The sequence below is a fragment of the Microtus oregoni genome, unplaced genomic scaffold (assembly GCF_018167655.1).
Source record: "Microtus oregoni isolate MIOR12 unplaced genomic scaffold, Mior012 000047F_ref0000412, whole genome shotgun sequence".
Taxonomy (NCBI): Eukaryota; Metazoa; Chordata; class Mammalia; order Rodentia; family Cricetidae; genus Microtus; species Microtus oregoni.
The window spans coordinates 3,743,078-3,762,577 of record NW_024543221.1 but is presented as its reverse complement, the minus strand read 5'-3'; the positions used below and the strand labels follow the sequence as shown (position 1 = coordinate 3,762,577).

The window sequence follows — 19,500 nt, the reverse complement described above, 5'->3', positions numbered from 1 at the left end:
CTGTTGGTTATTTTTTAAAGTTGCTCTTTTATAATTTATGCACTTTGAACCTGTTACTCAGATTTCTAATCGTCACATGTACTTTCCTGGGCTTTGCCTGGCACTGTGTTGAATTTGGTTTGTGGGCATGTGATTTTGCCTTTTTATAGTTTTACAAATTTTGTGTAATCTACCTCAAAAGAGTAATTTTCCAGTAATGCATTGGTTAACTATAATGCTGGCATTTCTTGTTCAGTAACTTTAAAGACTATCCTGTCTCTCAATTTAGAGACTAGTTATCCAGGTTAGATTGACCGGTTCACTGCTTCTTAGCAACCTCATGAAAGGATTTGAGAAATAAATGTGAATACTCAGTCCACCTGGTGTGTGCCTGGCGTTGAGAAGAGGAGCCCGGACAGACTGTAGACACCCATGCTGTGCAAGCTACGGAATCACAGAAGCCTCCTAGTATTCAGGTTTAAAACTGCAATGACCAAGGACCTCAGGCCCAGATCTGCAGAGTGGAAGAGTGTGAGTAGATGTGGAAGGAGAGACAGACGCCCTCTTCTGTTCTGCAGTGTGAGTGTGCACAAGTTATGGCACTCGATGGAGGCTAGGAAATCCATCAATAAATAAGTGTTGTTGAATAATCTATGACAGGACCCTTAATAATTGATACCTAGAAACAGACTGCCTTTGTCAGCTAAGCTTTGGGTGTTTTCGTGTGGAGTGTAGCAGTGTGCTTTGTGTGTTATTTTTCTATCAAATAGCATTATGGATAATGAGGAAATGGGGGAAACGCCTGTGCCGAGCACGGACAGTGTGAGAGTAGCAGTGCGCGTGCGGCCTTTCAGCCAGGTCAGTCCATGTTCATTGCCTTGGTGACAATAACTGCCTGATTTTATTCATTTTTTAATAACGGTTCCTGAATTTGTATTTAAGCTGCTTGTCATTTATGAAATATTGAACTTATTTAAATGAATTTGTCAAATGAATAACAAAGATCTAAGCATAATTTAGTAAATAATTTCATTCCTTGGTACAAGTAGCACAATAAAAAAAACTGACAAGAGAAATACTGTCAAGTTAATAATTATTTAAGCCGATGCAGTTTGGTACATAGAAATGTGTGGTGTCTGCTTTTCATACGTGTATGGGGGCAGAGATGTAGCTCAGTCGATAGAGTGCTCACCCACCGTGTGTTGACACTAGGGTGACTCTCCAGCCCTCTGTCAAACTAGACATGGGGAGGGAGAGGCAGCCGACTGGAAGCTGTCATCCTTGGCTGTGTTGGGCATTCAAGACCAGCTTGGGCTACATGAAGCCCTGTCTCAAAAACACTCAGAAAAGTGTATCTGCTTTCATAAAAGTAGGTCTTGTCGTGTGGACACGTGATCCCCACACAGCATACAGTAGGAGAATCAAGTTTAAGACCTAAGTCATGAGACCATGCAGAGACACAGTGTTAATGGGTTTGTGTGCAAATCTATAGCTTTTTGTGGAGTCTGCTCTTGAGATCTCGTGTACATGAGGCCGCCCCTTCCCCTTGGCTGTGTCTCATCCTGCACTGTCCATACCACACAGATCAGAAGCCTCCAGGCATAAGCCCCTCTGCAGGAGTGGGGAATGCCGCAGGAAGAGAGAGGATACTGTGCTGTAATGAGCTTGCCAGGCAGAGAACTGCGCTGTGCCCATTGTGACCACTGGAGCCTGCTGTCCGCCCTTTGTCTTTGCCCACTGTAACCAGTGAGTTTTGTTGCTTTACAACTACCAGAAAATGCTGGTTCTAAAGGGAAGTATCCAGGGGACTGGAGAGATGGCTCAGTGGTTTAGGGCACTGGCTGCTCTTGGAGAAGACCCGGCACGTACATGGGGACCAGCAACTATCCATAACTCCAGTTCCAGGACCTTTGGTGCCCTCTTAACCTCCATGGGCACCAGGCATGCACATAATACCGGCAAAACAGACACAAATCTAGGAATTTTTAAATCAATAAAGGGTAAGTGTCGAGTTGATTTTTTGCTTCTTTCCAAAGCTGGGACCAAAAACCTAGAGGTACTTTTTGTCCTGTTCTTGCCTTGCTCATGAATCTGCAAATGGCGCCAACTTGACTGATTGGCAAGGAGGCACTCAGTTACCTCCTGTGGCAGTGGCCCTTTAAAATGCTTCCTATGGAGACCATCCCAACCCCATGTGGCTGCTCCTGTGGGCATAGACATCACACTACATGAGCAAGGAGAATCTTTGCCATACAGATGAGAAGTGTACACTTTATACACTACACACAACACACGCACCCCATGTCACCCCTAGGAATGTCTCAGATATCTTGAGCTACCAACTCATACCCTCATGGGTAGATGGGTTGAGTGCATTATTTCCTGTGTCCTCTGAAGGGTTCCGGTCTTCACCGGTTAGCAGTGTCACCATAGCAGAGTCTGGTCTTACCAGCAAGGAAGGGTACCAAGTTCCCAGGCAATCTGCTGAGTGGCTTGTGTGGCTTACTCTAGAGCAGGACCTAGACCGTCCAGTTCTATGGACACTATAGATATACCACCTGATGTCAGGGCGGTGCGCACAAGACCAAGAGAAGGCGCAGGTTCCTCCCGCACCTGTGTATGGTTGGGATGGGAGGTTGTCTGGCTGAGTTCCACAAGTCATGTCCCATCCTCTATTCGGTCAGCCTCTCCATGGGAGCATCAGGTTCATCCGGCAGCTTATATTGTCTGTGTTTACTGTGAGCCTCCTCGTGTTGTATTAAATGCTTTGGATAGGAAATGTCCCCCACAGGCCTGCATGTCAGAATGTTTGCTTCCCAGAGATTGTGGAGCCTTTGGGACCTAGGGCCTCGCTGGCCTTTGAAAGCTACGAAGACCTTCAGCTTGAGCTTACTTAGAGCCCCATCATTGCTTCCTGATCTGCTACAAACTCTTGCCCACCAGTCCCCGAGCTATCCCACCATCACACCTAACCCACATAGTGACCTGAAACAGCCCAAGTAAGCCCTTCCCTTAAATTGCTTTGCTTAAGTACTTTGTCATGGGCATGAAAAAACTAAGTACTACAGGGTCTGGAGGAGGTCAAGGGTCAATATTGCCTTTACAGCCTGTTTTCCCTTTCCCATATCTAAAATGTATTTCCTAATAGAATACCTACCTCCCAGAATGTTCTGAGGGACCAGGGATATTAGTACAAACTAGAATGGCACAAAACACTTGTTTTTCTTTGATGGTCTTACCCCGTCCACCAGTTACTTTATGTGACCTAGAAAGCATCCTCAGTTGCCGTGAGCCCGTGTGCCTTCAGCACCTGTGTCCACCAGGTGGACACATTCCTTGTCGTCATAGGCCCAGTGCAATAGTGAGTTCCTTGGGAGGTCCGAGTCACCCTCTAAAGCTTATTCTGAGATAAAATCTTGGCTCCACTTCTTATAATGTGGAGTTGGGAGCCCATTCCTCTGCCCTACAAGATGCTTCACCCTTTACGGGGGTAGCAGACTGGAAAGGTGAGAACTACGATTTGGACTTAACGTCCCGTCTGCTCAGCTACCAAGATTACACGGGGTTATCTTTTTCCTGGAGTCCGGGAATGGAACAAATCACACACCACCATTCCTGTTCTCTAGCCCACGTGCCACCCACCCTCCCTTTTTTCCCTTTGTATATTTGACTGTTCTTTCTGTTGTCAAGTTTTATGGCAGGTTGTGCCCAGTTTCTCAAAGGCCACCAATAATAACCTTGTCCACATCATAAACTGGGCTTCATTACTTTTCTTATAGTGACAAAACACCATGGCCAAGGCCACTTTTAAAAGGTAGCATTAAATTTGGGGACTCATGGGACTGGAGCAGTAGCTGAGAGACATGTTAAGACAACAACCACAGGCAGAAGAGAGCCAACTGGAATGATCGGACTTTTGAAACCTCAGAGCTCACCCCGAGTGACACAGCTCCTAAGTCCAAGCAGGTCAACCAACTGGGGACCAAGCATTCAAAAGTGAGCCTGGGGGCTGGAGAGATGGCTCAGAGGTTAAGAGCATTGCCTGCTCTTCCAAAGGTCCTGAGTTCAATTCCCAGCAACCACATGGTGGCTCACAACCATCTGTAATGGAGTCTGGTATCCTCTTCTGGCCTGAAGGCATACACACAGACAGAATATTGTATACATAATAAATAAATATTAAAAAAAGAATAAAAATAAAATTATTCCATGTATGTTTACGTTGGAAATGGTCATATACAATGGCACAGCCAGGAGACCTGGTAAGCATTTAAAAAAAAAAAAAAGTGAGCCTGTAGGGGTCATTCTCATTTAAAAACCACGTGAGCAGAGCCCATGCCATGCCAATTGGGAACCAAACATTCAAATATGAGCCTATAGGGGCCATTCTCATCCAAACCACCACAAGTGGTCGGGACACGTGACTTCTTCCAGCAGGAGTGCACTAATTCTGAATTTATAACCTGACTATAGAGAGAGAAGAGCTCTGGAAGCCAATGTGTGATTTCCATGCATTCCCAAAGCACCACCATCCGAGACCCTAAGAACGGAGAGCATCTGAAGACCTTCACCTTTGACCTGGCCTATTGGTCTCATGATGGCTTTCAAAAGGACAAAGATGGTGTCCTTATTCCATCCAATCCGACCAGTAAATTTGCAAGTCAGGTAAGTCGCGTAGAAACTTCAATGGTAGATTTTGTGGTTTGTGTTTTCCCTTCAACATTATCCCTGCCAGAGCAATGAGATGGCTTAGTTGGCAAAGCACTTGCTCCCAGAGCCTGCAGACCTGAGTTCAGATCCTCAGAAACCATATGATTGCTAAGCCTTGCTCCTCAGGGCTTTGGAGAGGAGAGACCGTGTAGGAGGAACTTAGAGTCCTAGCATATCCTTGAAGGAAATGTGGGGACCCCTGCCCCTCCTCTCTCTCACCTTGCTTTCCAGCTTCAGGAGGCAAGTCTGTCGTATGCTCCTGCCATGGTACATTGTGCCACGACAGACCCATAGCAATGGGGCCAACTGAGCATGAACTGAAACCATGAGCCCAAACCAATCTTTCCTCCATAAAATGATTATATCTTGGGTATTATAACAATGGAAAGCCAATTAACAAAGAAGGACAAAATGAAGACAAATCTTTTCTCTGTTTGGTCACAGAATGATGTGTTGTAAAGAAACTGGAAATGTAACTCCAAGATGTCCCAGATTTCTCAGCATACAGATAATAGCCACACCACATCCCAGTGAAAGACTACACCACTAAAATGTTTATGAAATGTTTCTACTCTTTACCTAGTACTTAACAAAATTTTGTACTACTTGAAACTTTCAATTTATGAAAATTCAGGACAACGGCTGGTGAGATGCCGCCTACACCATGTCTGATGACCTGAACTCAATCCCTGGGACCAACATGGTGGGAGGAGAGGACCAAGTCCCACACATTGTCCTCTGGCCTCCACACATGTACTGTGGTGAGCACACGCACCCCCCACACACACACACAAATACATGTGTGCACACAAAATAAATGTAATTTTAAAAATTTCAACTAAGAACAAAAAACTCTAAGATTCCAATAGAGTCAGCAAGGAGTCTGAGGTTTGCCAAGCAGCTGCTAAACCACCAGGCTGGACAGAAAGATGTTCAGTGGGTCATGGCACTGGCTGCTCTTGCCCAGCACCTGCGATGAATGGTTTACAATCACCTGTGACTCCATCTCCAGGGCATCCAACAACCCGCTCTGGCCTCCAAGGGTACCTGCACACACACACACACACACACACACACACAAATAAACCTTTAAAAAAAAGAGCTGCAGATAACTTCATTCAGATACATTTTGAGCAAAAGTATAGACACAGTGTTCTTGAAAACTACAGTCAAATTTCATTAATCCTATAGACCACACAACCCTTATAGTACAATTTTGTATTCCTATTTTTGTTTTGTTTTTTGATACAACGTCTCCCTATGCAGCCCTGGCTAGCTCAGAAGTTGTTATATAGACCAGGTTGGCCTCAAACTCACAGAGATCCTCTTGCCTCTTCCTCCTGAGTGCTGATATGAAAGGCATACAGCTTTTTATTCCTTCCTATGAGAAACAAATACATTTTCTGTTGTTGGTTTTCTGGTTTTCAAGACAGAGTTTCTCTATGTAGCTCTGACTGTCCTGGAATTAACTCTGTGCACCAGGCTGGCCTCAAACTCAGAGATTCGCCTGCCTCTGCCTCCCAAGTGCTGAGATGAAGAGCTTACCATCATAGATCATGCTATGTTGGTGTGTACGTCTTTCTCAGAATTAAAAACTACATAAATTCCATAAAGGTACATATTGTGACAGATGGATTCCTTGATTCTCCTTGTTCTATTCTTTGATAACTATTGCCACAATGGCCATGACCAGAAAGAAAAGGTGCCAGACCACACTGCCTTTTGAGCAATTGTGGTGCAAGCATCTTATGGTTCCACTTTTAAAAATGTTTTCTTTTTTTTCTGCTTCTGCCTCCCAAAGCACTCTACCATCATGCCTGCTTTTCAAGGTTTGTTATTATTGTTGTTGTTTTCATATATTCTTAGGGGCTGGCTCAGTGGTTAAGAGCATTGACTGCTCTTCCACAGGACCTGGGCTCAATCCCAGCAGTCACATGATGGCTCACGGTTGTCTGTGAACTCCAGTTCTAGGAGGTCTGATGCTCTCTTCTGGTCTCCAAGGACACCAGGCACACATGGGGCACATAAACATACAATAATAAAAATTTAAACAGATTTTATATTTTTATTAATTATTTTAAAATTTTATGCATGCACACCCTGCGTTTTTATGGAATTCACCCCTTGCTCCTTCTCCTAAACTCCTAGATCCTCCCCAACACTCTTCCACCCCTCCCTCCAATTTTTGTCCCTTTCTCTCTCTCTTCTTTTTCTCCCTTCTTTCCTTCCTTTCCTCCCTCCCTCCCTCCTTCCCTCCCTCCCTCCCTTCCTCCTTCCTTTCTTTATCCGTAGAGACCTGTGTTAGCTGTCCATCTATTCGGGAATATGGGGCCATTGACTGGAACCTCTCAACTTACCAGGGGTCATACCCTTAAAGAAAATTGACCCCCCCCCAGAAGCCATTAACTGTCAGTTTCTCCTCAGCTGGGAGTGAAGCTCATGAGCCCTCTGCACTTGGTGCTGGACTGGCGACTGCTTGCCTTTGTGCGGGTCTTGTGAGTCCTGCCATGTCTTAAAAGCACCATTGCTCGGGTCCTCCCTGACCTCTAGCTCTTACTGTCTTTCTGCTCCTTTCTGCAGTGGGCACTGAGCACTGAGGAGAGATTCGTTTTTTAAGGGTGTGTACATGAGGCAACTTTCTGTTCGTATAAAAAACACCTGAGATAATTCACTTTGAAGAGTCACGGCCTATTTGTTCATTTCATCAGCTCTAGCCCATCGCTTTCTCAGCCTGTGGTGAAGCACCGCATTAGAGCAGGCAGTGCTGGGGGAGGCAACACTACAGATCTCACGGCAGGAAATAGACAGAAAGAGGCCAGGGTGTTCCCACAGCCTCGGCGTGCTACTAACCTGGGGGGCTAAACCTTTGGGCGGCCACCTGGATACAAACTACAGTTCTGTGGAGGGGTCTGTGCTGTGTGACTGCACACGTTCATATGTGTGTTGAAGAAATGCTTTAGAGCCACCGTGGCTGGTGACAGTTACAATTTCCTTTCTAGCTCCACGTCTTCCATGATATTGGGAGGGGAATTCTAGACAGTGCCTGGCGAGGCTACAATGCTACTCTCCTGGCCTACGGCCAGACCGGCTCTGGAAAAAGCTACTCCATGATTGGCTTTGGCACAAACAAGGGTATTATTCCAAGAGTGTGTGAAGAGCTCTTCCAAGCTATTAAGATGCAAAAGAAAAACCTAGAATTCCAGGTATGCATCCATTATTCTAGAATCCTTTCTCTTGGGAAATGCACCTTTTCATTTTCCACAAGTGGGAGGCACCAGCGTCTGTATTTTCGGATTGATATGTGTGTTGCGGGGAATAGTCAATCACACCGGGTCCGAGTTTGCATTTGCGTTAATTAAATAAAATTAACCTTGGGTCAGGAGGCTGTGTTAGCAACTAGTTAACAAAAAATAATTCCAGAGCCTCAGAGGGCATCTGGGAGAGACAGACCCAGAAAGTCTGTCTGGGATTTGGAGTGGCGCAGGCTTTTCTGGCTTGGCAAGGAGGAAGCATAGGTCTTCTAAGGATGCCAGCAAGGAGAGAGGACTAGCTAGTTGTTACTCAACCTCTCTGAGCTCGCAGAGATTCAAAGGCTCTCACCCAGCCTTTGAATCTCTAGCCTTATTCCTAATTAGGACAGTAGAGATTTAGTTAAAGCTACCTTTAGTGGCAGCAACAGGGCTGATGCCTATGGGAGCAGAATTCTTGCCGGGCTACGGTCTGAGAAAGCTGAAACAAAACAATACAGCTCCTTAAGAGGCCTACTGTGAGGCAGAGCCCTTGAGCAGCCAGCACACTGAGCAGAAATAACAAGCTAAGTAAAACCGACTTCCTAGAGCTGGGGCCGTTAAATGCAGCTACCGAACAGGCACAGTGGTTAGGGATCTGCTCTCACAGACCTGAGAAGGGGGCAGAGCCCAATGCAAAGGGCCTAGCTGTTGCTTAGGTTTAAGGCTTAGCTCATGGGGTCAGAGAATGCCACAGGTACTCAATAAAACAGAGCCAGACTGAAAAACCCTTTTAAACAGGTAACAGTGTGGACGGGCGCTTATGAAAGAAAAGAAAATGCCAACTACATATGTCTCCTAAAAGAGCTACATATGTCACATATGGTGACAGTCATGGGTTCAAGAACATGGCATAAGCACACGTTCTACCCTTGGGTTACACCTAAGCACCAAGGGCGGTCTTACTGTCCCCCCGTTGAAGACTCCAGTGGCAGTCATTGATGTGACCAGCTCCAGAACACAACAGTAAGATGTCAGGAAACACCTGTAGACACAGCCCTTGTCTCTGCTCGTCCTAGGTGGCAGAGAACAGACTCAAGAGAAAGAAGACAAGAGCCTGAATGTTTGGTGCAGACAGGGTTTTTATGTTACGGCTTCTGACCCATTGTTGGCCGTGAGCACAGATGCAGAACCTGTGGGCTGGTAGTGAGACCCCATTCTAGAAACTACTGGATCACCTGGGTTAGTCGATGAAGTATATACAGTGCCAATCACTCTGTAAAGCCCATCCTAAAACCTGCCAACATCACCCAGTGGCAGAAGCCACCTCTTCCCCTCCCATCCAAGCTCTAATGAGTCTTCTCACTTTAACCTCCTGAGAGCTGGAACTGCAGGCCTGCCCACAATCCCTGTTTGTGCATTTTCCTTTTCTTTTTAATTGTGTATGTTTGTGTATGAGTATGTAATATAAAAGTACATGCACACGTATCTATACATGCTTCTGTGTCCATGTGTGGAGGCCAGAGGAGGACATAGGTGTCCCCTCCACCACCCTTCACCTTGTTCCTTTGAGAGAGTGCCTCTCACTGAAGCTGGGGTTTGATGTTTTTTAGATAGACAGGCAGGCAGCGAGCCCAGAGCTGTTCCTGTCTGCACCCCCACCATTACAGGTGAGCACAGTCCTACCTGGCCTGTGGGTGGATGCTGGGGATCCAAGCTCAGGTCCCCATGCTTGAGTGACCAGTATTTCTGCCCCCAGGCCAGTTTGAGTTTGTTTGTTTGTTTGTTTTTTCTTTTAATTTTATATTGGGAGGTTTTCCAGTGCCACAAAATCCCTTGAGCACCGAGCAGCTTGAAACAGCTACTGCAGCTGATGTTAGTTAACTTTTCCTTTGCTGAGCGTTTATGTCCTGGCTGCATCGCTCCGGATCTTCAGGACAGCACTGACTCTCTGTTCTCTCTGCAGGTCATGTTTAGCATGCTGGAAATCTACAATGAACAGGTAAATATGTAACATCCTCTGCTCTCTCTCTCTCTCTCTCTCTCTCTCTCTCTCTCTCTCTCTCTGCCTGCCCAGATACTCGCACACCCTAAGCACAGGCTTTATCACTGAGCCGTGCCCAGACTCCATGGATTATTAGCACCGAGGACTCTGTCACCAGTCGTCCCATGTTGGATGTGGCCCACAGGGTTTCTCTATAACTTTGGAGCCTGTCCTGGAACTCGCTCTGAAGACCATGGCTGCCTCTACTTCCCGAATGCTGGGATTAAAGGCTTGCGCTGCCACCATCGTCCAGCCGTTCTCGTCTTCCTTTTACATTTCCCGGTTTCTTACTTAGCTCAATTATAAGGCTGTCTGGTACCTGTGGAAACTCAGTATTAATTCGACACCTAACTCCTATTAACTGAGGATCAATTAATTATTTTGCAGGCAGTGATAAGGAAGGAAATGAAATTCTCACATTCTTTTTTTTTTTTTTTGGTTTTTGGTTTTGGTTTTTGGGGTTTTTTGTTTGTTTGTTTGTTTTTCGAGACAGGGTTTCTCTGTGGTTTTGGTTCCTGTCCTGGAACTAGCTCTTATAGACCAGGCTGGTCTCGAACTCACAGAGATCCGCCTGCCTCTGCTTCCCAAGTGCTGGGATTAAAGGCGTGCGCCACCACCACCCGGCAAATTCTTACATTCTTAAACTGGATGACATTTCTGCTTCTCTTTCCTCCTACAGATAAGAGATTTGCTGTCCAGAACCAAGATTCCTGGAGGGCTAAGAGTCAGGGAAGATCAACAGATGGGGTTTTTTGTGGAAGGGCTAAAGTGGGTGCCTTGTGAGAATTATGCACAAATTGAGAAGCTGATGGAGCAGGCATCAAAAACCAGGATGACAGCTTCGACCAACATGAATGCCAGCAGCAGCCGGTCCCACATGGTCATCACCATCCAGTTGAAGCAGGTAGGAGTCCTCATCTGTGGGACAGGCTCCCGGAGGCAGGGTGGGGGTCGTATGGTGGAACTTGTCCAGAGTGGACCAGGGGGCTGAGGTAACTGCTTCCAACCATAAATGACAGGGCTTGGATAGGAAGAGCTGAGGGCCTTGCTCTCCCTGCCCACCTTTCATTCCGCAGGCTCTTTACTTATGGCAGAGTGGCCTTGTGATCCGCAACCAATCCCCAGAGTGCCCACAGGACATGGCTGGCTGTTTTTCCTCAAGCAAAATTTTACACTCTGAGGATTGAATTTTGAGGCCAAGTTGGTAAAGGGGTCATTGTGAAGACATTGACTGTGGTCCATCATGGAGAATTAAGATTAGCAGGCCCATGGTTACCCGTCTGAGGATCAGCCATGAGCCAAGGACACAGCTAGGTGCCGAAGCACCTTTCTGAGACAAAGATCGACTAAGATTAGTTCTTGGAAATCCTTGGAAAGTCCACTAACTAAAGCCTTTGATCAACCAGAGAGGATCTCTCGTCTCCATTCTCCTCGGTGGGTGCCAGGACGTCTCTGAGCAACATCCCTAATTTGTTCTAGAAACAGTTGTTCCTGAGTCCTGGATGACTGCCACAGCCAGCTGTGATTACACGACCCTTGTCCTCTCAGAACTGAACCGGCAATAAAGGTGACCATCATGTTCACACCAGGAACAGTGGATACATAATTGACCGTTAGGTGCCAGTGCTAAGCTTTTGAGGGGATCACCTTCAAATTTCCAGTTTCATCTTCTGTAAACTGGGGTGATGGATGTTTTCAGGCATGTTGAGAGGCTGAGATGGGAATTTTCTAGAGATGGGAAGACGGCTTATCAGTAAAGCACTTGCTGTGGAAGCATGAGGACCTGAGTTCAAATCCCCTGTACCCATGTGAAAGATCCAGGCATGGCAGCATTGCCTCTATAACCGTAATACTGAGGAAACAGAGACGGGGATTGCAGGGACTTGCCGGCCAGCAGTCTGGCCAAATCAGTGATCTCCAGGACAGCGAGAAACTCTGCCTCAAAAATCAAGTGTAGAACAGTTGAGAAAGACATGTGATAGCAACCTCTGTCCTGTGCATGAATACTCAACATGTGCACCTATGCATACACAACATGAACACACACACACATGCATGCGCGCACACACACACACACACACACACACACACAGAACTGTAGTTGGACTTTCTTTTGGGACTTCCAGCTCCCAAATAATGACATGGAGACTTATTATTAATTATGAAAGCCTGGCCTTTAGCTTAATCTTGTTCCTAACTAACTCATAACTTAAATTAACCTGTTTCTATTAATATGCATTCTGCTCCATGACTTTTTACCTCTCTTCCATTCTGCATACCTGTCTCCGTGTCTCACTGGCATGTCTCCTGTGCCTAGATTCTAAGACCTCTGAGTTCCTCTCTCTGTCTGGAGGTCCCACCTAACCTCTCCTGCCTAGCTATTGGCCAATCAGCATTTTATTAAACCAATCACAGAGATACATCTTCACACAGTATAAACAGATATCCCACAACAGAGAATTCTGTACATTTTAAGTGCTGGTCACTGGACGAATTTTGCTGTGTTAGTAAAATTTTATTTTATTTTATTTTATTTTTTTGGTTTTTCAAGACAGGGTTTCTCTGTGGCTTTGGAGCCTGTCCTGGAACTAGCTCTGTAGACCAGGCTGGTCTCGAACTCACAGAGATCCGCCTGCCTCTGCCTCCCGAGTGCTGGGATTAAAGGCGTGCGCCACCATTGCCCGGCAAAATTTATATACTGTATATGCGGTTCACCCTGTTATTTGAACTCCTTATTTAGGAGTAAGAGGAGAAATTGGGTGAAGGCAAATAAATGGAAACTCTTTTTAAATGTTAAAAAAAAAGCCCATATATCCAGGAGGAAACCCTGTAGAATTCTAGTGTGTGTTCATTGCAGGACCACAGAGCTGAACAGCTGAGGATGCTCGTAATGATGAAGGCTTTACAGCATTTTATGAGCTAAAAGTTTACTGAAATGTCTGTAATGACAGCTACCTCATATGTCCCTCAAAAGAGCTTCGCGGAACTGGAGAGAGGCAAGCAGGACACTTGGACCCAGGAACATGGCACTGTCACTATCTGTGGTGACATTTTCTTTGTGATCTAACAAATAAGGCTTGCCTCAAGATCAGAGAAGCAGAGCAGTCAGCCTCTAGAGTTCTTACCTCTCCGAAGGCTCAGACCGAATAGGCAGGATCCTATCTCTATGAATCCTCAGACTAAACACTATGAGCTCCTGTCTCTTCCCACTTTATATTCCTCTCTCTGCCCAGCCATATCGCTTTCATCTCAACCTTCCTAGAGCTGGGATTCAAGGCACGTGACTCCCAAGTACTGGGATTAAAGGTGTGTGCCACCACTGCCTGCCGGTATGGCTAACTAGTGGCTTAGCTCTGCACACTGATCTTCAGGCAAGCTTTATTTGTTAAAGCACAAACAAAATATTGTTGTGCACAGACTTCTTGCCCCCCAAAGAGACCACCAGGGATCTGGGACTTGGATGCAAAATCAAGGTTTATTCCAACACGCAATACGAGCCTAGGCATGGAACTCGTCCAGCACACTCAATGCAGTGAGGGCGGGAGGCGCTCCCTTCCAGAGATTGCAGGACTTTTTATAAACAGTCTTGCAAGGCCACCAGTTCTCACCTAAGTTGCATACCTGGACCTAATTGAGGACAGCAAATGATTACAAAAGGGCACAACATTCAATAAGCATGATATTATGCAAATGAAGTAAAGACATAAGCTTGTTCTCAGTTGGCCCCTTCCTTTCTGTCCTTGGGGTGTGTAGATGAAGCATACTATGGACATATTTTTAATTGGTCAGTTCTTGGCTATCCTTGAAGCAATATTCTCCCAGTTGTTATCGGCTCCTGACAGATGACCCTTGTCACGTATGAAGTGTTATTAAAAATATATATTTTTAGCCTAGCCTAAGCCGCATGGTTCAGATGAAGAGCAATTAGGTTAATCTGATACTCTGACCAGTTTTTCATTTCTCTTCATATCACCACAACTGTCACTGCACACAGACGACACCTTCAGTGACAGCTGCCACTCACTACTTTATTATGATTGGAGTCTGTGATATACCTTGAAGAGCCACATAAGATCACGGGACAGTCTGTCTCTGAGGCATCAGTCTAACAGCCCGAGGTGTGTCTCTACAGGTTTTCCTGGACACGGCTCTCACCAAACAATCCAGCATCAATATGGTGGACTTGGCAGGAAGCGAGAGGCAGAAATCATCGGGAGCAGAAGGAGACCAGCTGAGGGAGGGATCCAGGGTCAATTTAAGCCTGACCAGTTTAGGGAATGTCATCAGGTATGTGGCCAGCACCCAGATATTCTTGTTAGTTATGTTTCTATTGCTCTGAAGAGACACCATGACCAAGGCAACTCATAGAAAAAAATCATTTATTGGGGGCTTACAGTTTTAGAGGATTAGAATCCATGACCATCATAGAGGGGAACATGGTAGCAGGCAGGCATGGCATGGCATGGGAGCAGTAGCTGAGAGCTCACATCTTGATCCAGAAGTAGGAGACAGAAAGAGCTAACTGGAATGGTGTGGGCTTTTGAAATCTCAAAACCCACCCCAGTGACACATCTCCTCCATCAAGGCCACACCTCCTCATCCTTCCCAAATTGTTTCACCAACTGAGGATCAAGCATTCAAACATATGAGCCTGTTGGGGCTATTCTCATTCAGACAACCATGTCATGGCGTGAAACAATGACATTTAAAAGAACAGAGGGTGGTACTCCAGTTCCCTAGTGAGCCCAAGACCTGGACCCTATTCCCAGCTCCAAACCTACCAAGGTAAATGAAATAAGATTAGATTAATAATAGCCTTTAGTTCATGATACAGTGGTGTCACGTTCAACCTCGACCCGCAAGGAAGACAGTTTATTCAGGACCTTTTTTAACAATTGTATCTCTCTCTCTCTTTTCCCTCTCTCTCTGGGCAAACCTCTCCCAGCCCTTAAAAAGGCACGGGCCGCCAACCCCGGATTGCCAGGTGGGCACTGCTCATAGGTTCACACATATGCAAGCAGCTGACAATCATTGCGTGATCACAGCATAAGTCAGATTTTAGCCATAATTAGGAGCTGATTATCAGATGTGGCTCCACGCAGCTCGCTACACAGTGGCATCATTGGTTCGTGCCCAGCTCTCCTGTATATTTAAAACTAATTAATGCTTTACAGAATAACACTAGCAAAATAAATATTCTCTCCATCAACCGAAGTAGTTGGTGCAGAATTTTGTCCCTGTGTTCTCCTCTTGGAGGCATCTACCATGTGGGCTGAGATCCTATCCCTCCCCACTATTGTTCTTCCTTATTTTCCTCTCTTTTCCTTTTTTCTTTTTGTCAGAGAGGTGTTTGTAAGTGTGTGGGCACACATGTGGGTGGGTGCGTGTACACACATGTACACGTAAGTGCAGAGACCAGGGATGCCTCCTTTATGTAGAATCGCCCCCCTCAGCTCTCTTCGCTGTGCTTACTGAGGTGAGGTTTCTGGATGAAGAGGGAGCCTGAGAGATCTGCTGTGGGACAATGGTTTTACCCCCATAAAGATTTGTTTCTTGTACTTGTTTAATAAAATGCTGATTGGCCAGTAGCCAGGCAGGAAGTATAGGTGGGGCAATCAGGCAGGAAGTAGAGGCGGGGCAATGAAAACAAGAAAATTCTGAGAGGATGAAAGAGTCAGTCTGTAGGATCGGACAGGACAGAAACCTCAGTCAACAGAGTTCAGCTAGTTTAGCTAGCCAGATTGCTCTGGGGGTCTCCCAGGGAGAGTTCTGGTCTCCACCTCTCAAGCTGCCACACCTGCCTCGCTTTTATGTGGGTGCTGGAATCAGAACGCTAGTCTTCATGCCCCATCCAATGAGCCCCCTCCAAACTTTTTATCACTTGAATATGAGTGTATGTATGCAGTAATTTTTAACTTCACACCCTCTCCCCACCAAGGCACGCCCCTCCCTGTTGACACACCACCCAAACAAGCGGACCTTTGCCATCTGATTCATCTTTGCCTAATTGTCTTGAGTTTTGTAATTAAATTTTTTAAAATTATGTGTACGTCAATATGTATGTGTGTGGGTATGCACCTGCGAGTGCAGGTACTCATGGCAGCCAGAAGAGGGAGCCAGATCCCCTGGAGCTGGAGTTCGAGGTGGCTGTGAACTACCTGTTGTGGGTGTGGGATCAAACTGGAGTTTTCTGCAAGAGCAGGCCATGTTCTTAAGCTCAGTGTTGTCTTTCTCTCCAGGTCCTGTCTTTTGAGGGTCTCTGGCTTATGTCCTGTCTTGCCTGGGCATCCCTGTATAGGTGTCTGCTAGTCTATGCTATTATTGCCACAGGGTGGATTAGTCAACTTCTCTCTGACCTAAAGTGGCTTCAGGGAGGAAGGATTTATCTTGGTGCATGGTTTGAGTGAGGAGAAGCATGGTGGCTCCCTGGAGGCAGAAATAAAAAGTGGCTTACTGGGGGGGGAGGGGGCATCAAACCACACACAACACAGAGCCACCGCAGGGATGTGTGAGCCATCTTTAGTTACCCATGGAGACTCGGTTTCTTCTTAATCCCTTCCATTAATTATTTAATGTTTTCTCCTTCTCACAGTGCTCTGGCTGACTCAGCCATGGGGAAGAAAGTCCTGCACATTCCCTACAGAGATTCTGTTCTGACCAAACTGCTCCAGTCGGCTCTGGGAGGAAACAGCCGGACAACACTGGTAAGATCTCTTAGAACTCGTGACACTGGTTCAGCTCTTAGTGCTCTGTGGCTAAAATCACTCTCAACACACCCAGGACTCAGCGCTTGGCCCCCGTCCACTTCATCACCTCACAGACCTGATGCCTGCCCGCTGCGGTGTGTGGCAAGGCTTCTACCACATTGAATATCTTATTCTTCGTTGCAGCTTTTGGGGCTGCTACTGGAATGTATATTGCTTTCCGTGATGGGGCACAGAAACCAGCACCTAGCACACACCAGGCAAGTGCTCTGCTACCGAGCCACGCCTCCAGCCTGGTGTTAGGAATATTCTTAAAACGAGCCTCTCCGCTGACGCAAATAATTCAAATCAGACCAAATTAGACCAAATAAAAGATGCCCACATTTACTGCAGCGCTCCCAGGTGGCCAGGAGAGCATGGGGAGGAGGGAGCCATGCAAAACCCAAAGACCACGTGTTTCTTCTCTGGGCGGCAGCCAAAACAGCCTGTGGGCGTGGTCTGCAGCTTGGTGGACTCTTTTGGAGGTGGAGTCTGGACCAAGGCAACTCCTAGGGGGAGGGGGAGGGAGCTTCCAAAGATGGATGCTTGGTGTTACATTCCAGACTTTTTGCATAAGGTGTAACAGGGAGCTGAGGTGATGCTTATGACCAACATTTTAGGCTGTCTTTGGATAAAGGGGCTTTGGCTCAAGTCTGGCTACTTCCTGCAGGCATGGGGCAACATGGGGGAGGAGAGAGCTGGGAGTTGGTGGGCTCACGCTCAGCAAGAGGAGTGGCTGGAGCAGCATCCAGTTTACTGTCATCCTGGAGCCCTCAGGCAGCTGCTTTCTGAGGGAGATGAGAAGGCAGGTGGCTAGGAGAAAAAAATATTGTTATTATTGGCCCTATAAAGTGGGGTTAGTCATGGGAAGTCATTAACTGCCAGAAAGATGTGACAGAAGTGCCCGGGTTGTGCAGGTGAGGCTTGCATGTATACAACCAGATTTTAGTTGGTACACACACACAGGCAAAACATTCATAGACATAAAATAAATAAATAAATAAATAAATAAACAAATCCAAAAAGTAAATAATTTAAACTTCAAATAATACTGGAAATTAAATGCTATAAGCTGCTTTATGAAGATTAGTTTTTTATTAGCATGTGCATGCATGACATGCATGTATGTACAGGCAGAACTGCAAACATGTCTCTGTGTGTGCGTGTGTGAAGGCCAGACAACAACCTTGAGTATTTTCCTCTTAAATGTCATCCACTTCCTTTAAGACGGGGTCTCTCACCGGCCTACAGCTCACAAATTAGACTAGGCCACTGGCCAGTAAGCTCCAGGGATCCTCCTGCCTCTGCCTCCCAGGGCTAGGATTACAAGTGGGTGCCAGCATGCGTGGCATTTTTATGTGGGTTCTGGCATCAAACTCAGTTCTTCTTGCTTGCAAAGCAAGTACTTGACTGGCAGTGCCATCCCCTCAACCCAAATATTAGCTATTTTAATAGCATCAATGTTAAAAAAATAAATCCAAAACCCCTGGATGACAAAAGTCTGCACGGATGGTTCCAGATTGCAGCCATAAGCCCAGCTGATATCTGCTATGAGGAAACCTTGTCGACCCTGAGATACGCTGAGAGGTAAGCGCTCTGTGGGCGGCAACCGGTCATAGTGTTCCGTGTCCCGTGTTACAGCTCCCTTCCCTTGGCGCCCCGCTATTCGATGGCTTGGTGTTCAGGGTGGGAGTCCAGGAGGAGAATCAAGTGACTGGGGAGACGGGAATGAAACTAAAATGAGTGGGAGCAGAAGGAGGGCCTGGAGAGGTGGGTCTGCAGCAAGCCACTTACTGTGCCGCTCTCTCAGGGATGCTCAAAAGCTAAAACTGTGCTTTGGGCCTTTGCGTGGTGGCGCGCCTTTAATCCCAGCTCGTGGGAGTCAGATGCAGGTGGATTTCTGTGAGTTTAAGAGCTCCATCCAGGTGAGATCCCGCCTCAAAAAACAAAACAACAATAAAACCCGACAGTTCAGATTATGCCTCCAGGGAACCGACTGTCGTGATCTGCCCTTTCCTGGGAGTGAAAACCACATCCCACCCCCGCCCCTGCCCTCATTCTTCACAGCTTAGATGCAGTACCGTAGCGTGCCCACGCCATTTTCTCCCAGCGTCCGAGTGCGAGCTCAGATCCGTAGGTGGAGCTTCGGCTTTCGCAGCCTCTGGAATGTTCCCTTTCTCCTGCCTACTGCTGCGATCTGCTGTCAGTAGATTTTAGGAGGGGTTGTACACAGAGAGACACTGTGTTCTCTGAACTCCGTTCCCGACTTTGTGCTTGGAACAAGCCTCATGGAATCTTTAAATTTCTTTTGTGAAATAAAAGGGTAAAGCCTAAAACACCTGTGGGGCTGAGGCCCCGTGGTAAAGCCCTGGTGTTTAACCCCTGACATCAAGATAATAATGGCATAAGATTCAGCGTTAAATCTGAATTTCTCACAGAGAATAAGTCATGTTACGGTATGTCTGAGCTTTCTGTGGTGACACTGGGAGTAGGGACAGGAACAGAAATCCCTGAGTTGACTAGAGCCTGTTGTAGAATATAATTTTAAGATATAGTTTACATTTGTTTATGCTGTGGAACATTCGTTTAATGATGCAAACATGTGTTGTGGTTTTTTACGTTGCATTTGTTTAACTTGGTGAAGCTGTGTTACTTTGCCTGTCTAAAACACCTGATTGGGCTAATAAAGAGCTAAACAACCAATAGCAAGGCAGGAGAAAGGATAGGCGGGGCTAGCAGGCAGAGAGGATAAATAGGAGGAGACATCTGGGTAGAGAAGATCAAGGAGCAAGAAAAG

General features: G+C 46.4%; 1 protein-coding gene across 1 annotated transcript in view; it reads left to right on the top strand.

Moving 5' to 3' along the window:
• The first annotated feature begins 750 nt into the window (after nucleotides 1-750).
• The window catches only part of LOC121435810 (kinesin-like protein KIF28P), a 43,100-nt gene continuing 24,350 nt past the window's right edge, over nucleotides 751-19,500 (top strand). The window contains exons 1-8 of the mRNA XM_041635276.1: nucleotides 751-837; nucleotides 4,453-4,644; nucleotides 7,689-7,892; nucleotides 9,883-9,918; nucleotides 10,640-10,864; nucleotides 14,093-14,247; nucleotides 16,553-16,664; nucleotides 18,223-18,290. Of these exons, the coding sequence (XP_041491210.1) occupies nucleotides 754-837; nucleotides 4,453-4,644; nucleotides 7,689-7,892; nucleotides 9,883-9,918; nucleotides 10,640-10,864; nucleotides 14,093-14,247; nucleotides 16,553-16,664; nucleotides 18,223-18,290 (1,076 nt within the window). The 5' untranslated portion in view covers nucleotides 751-753. The remainder of the gene's footprint in view (nucleotides 838-4,452; nucleotides 4,645-7,688; nucleotides 7,893-9,882; nucleotides 9,919-10,639; nucleotides 10,865-14,092; nucleotides 14,248-16,552; nucleotides 16,665-18,222; nucleotides 18,291-19,500) is intronic.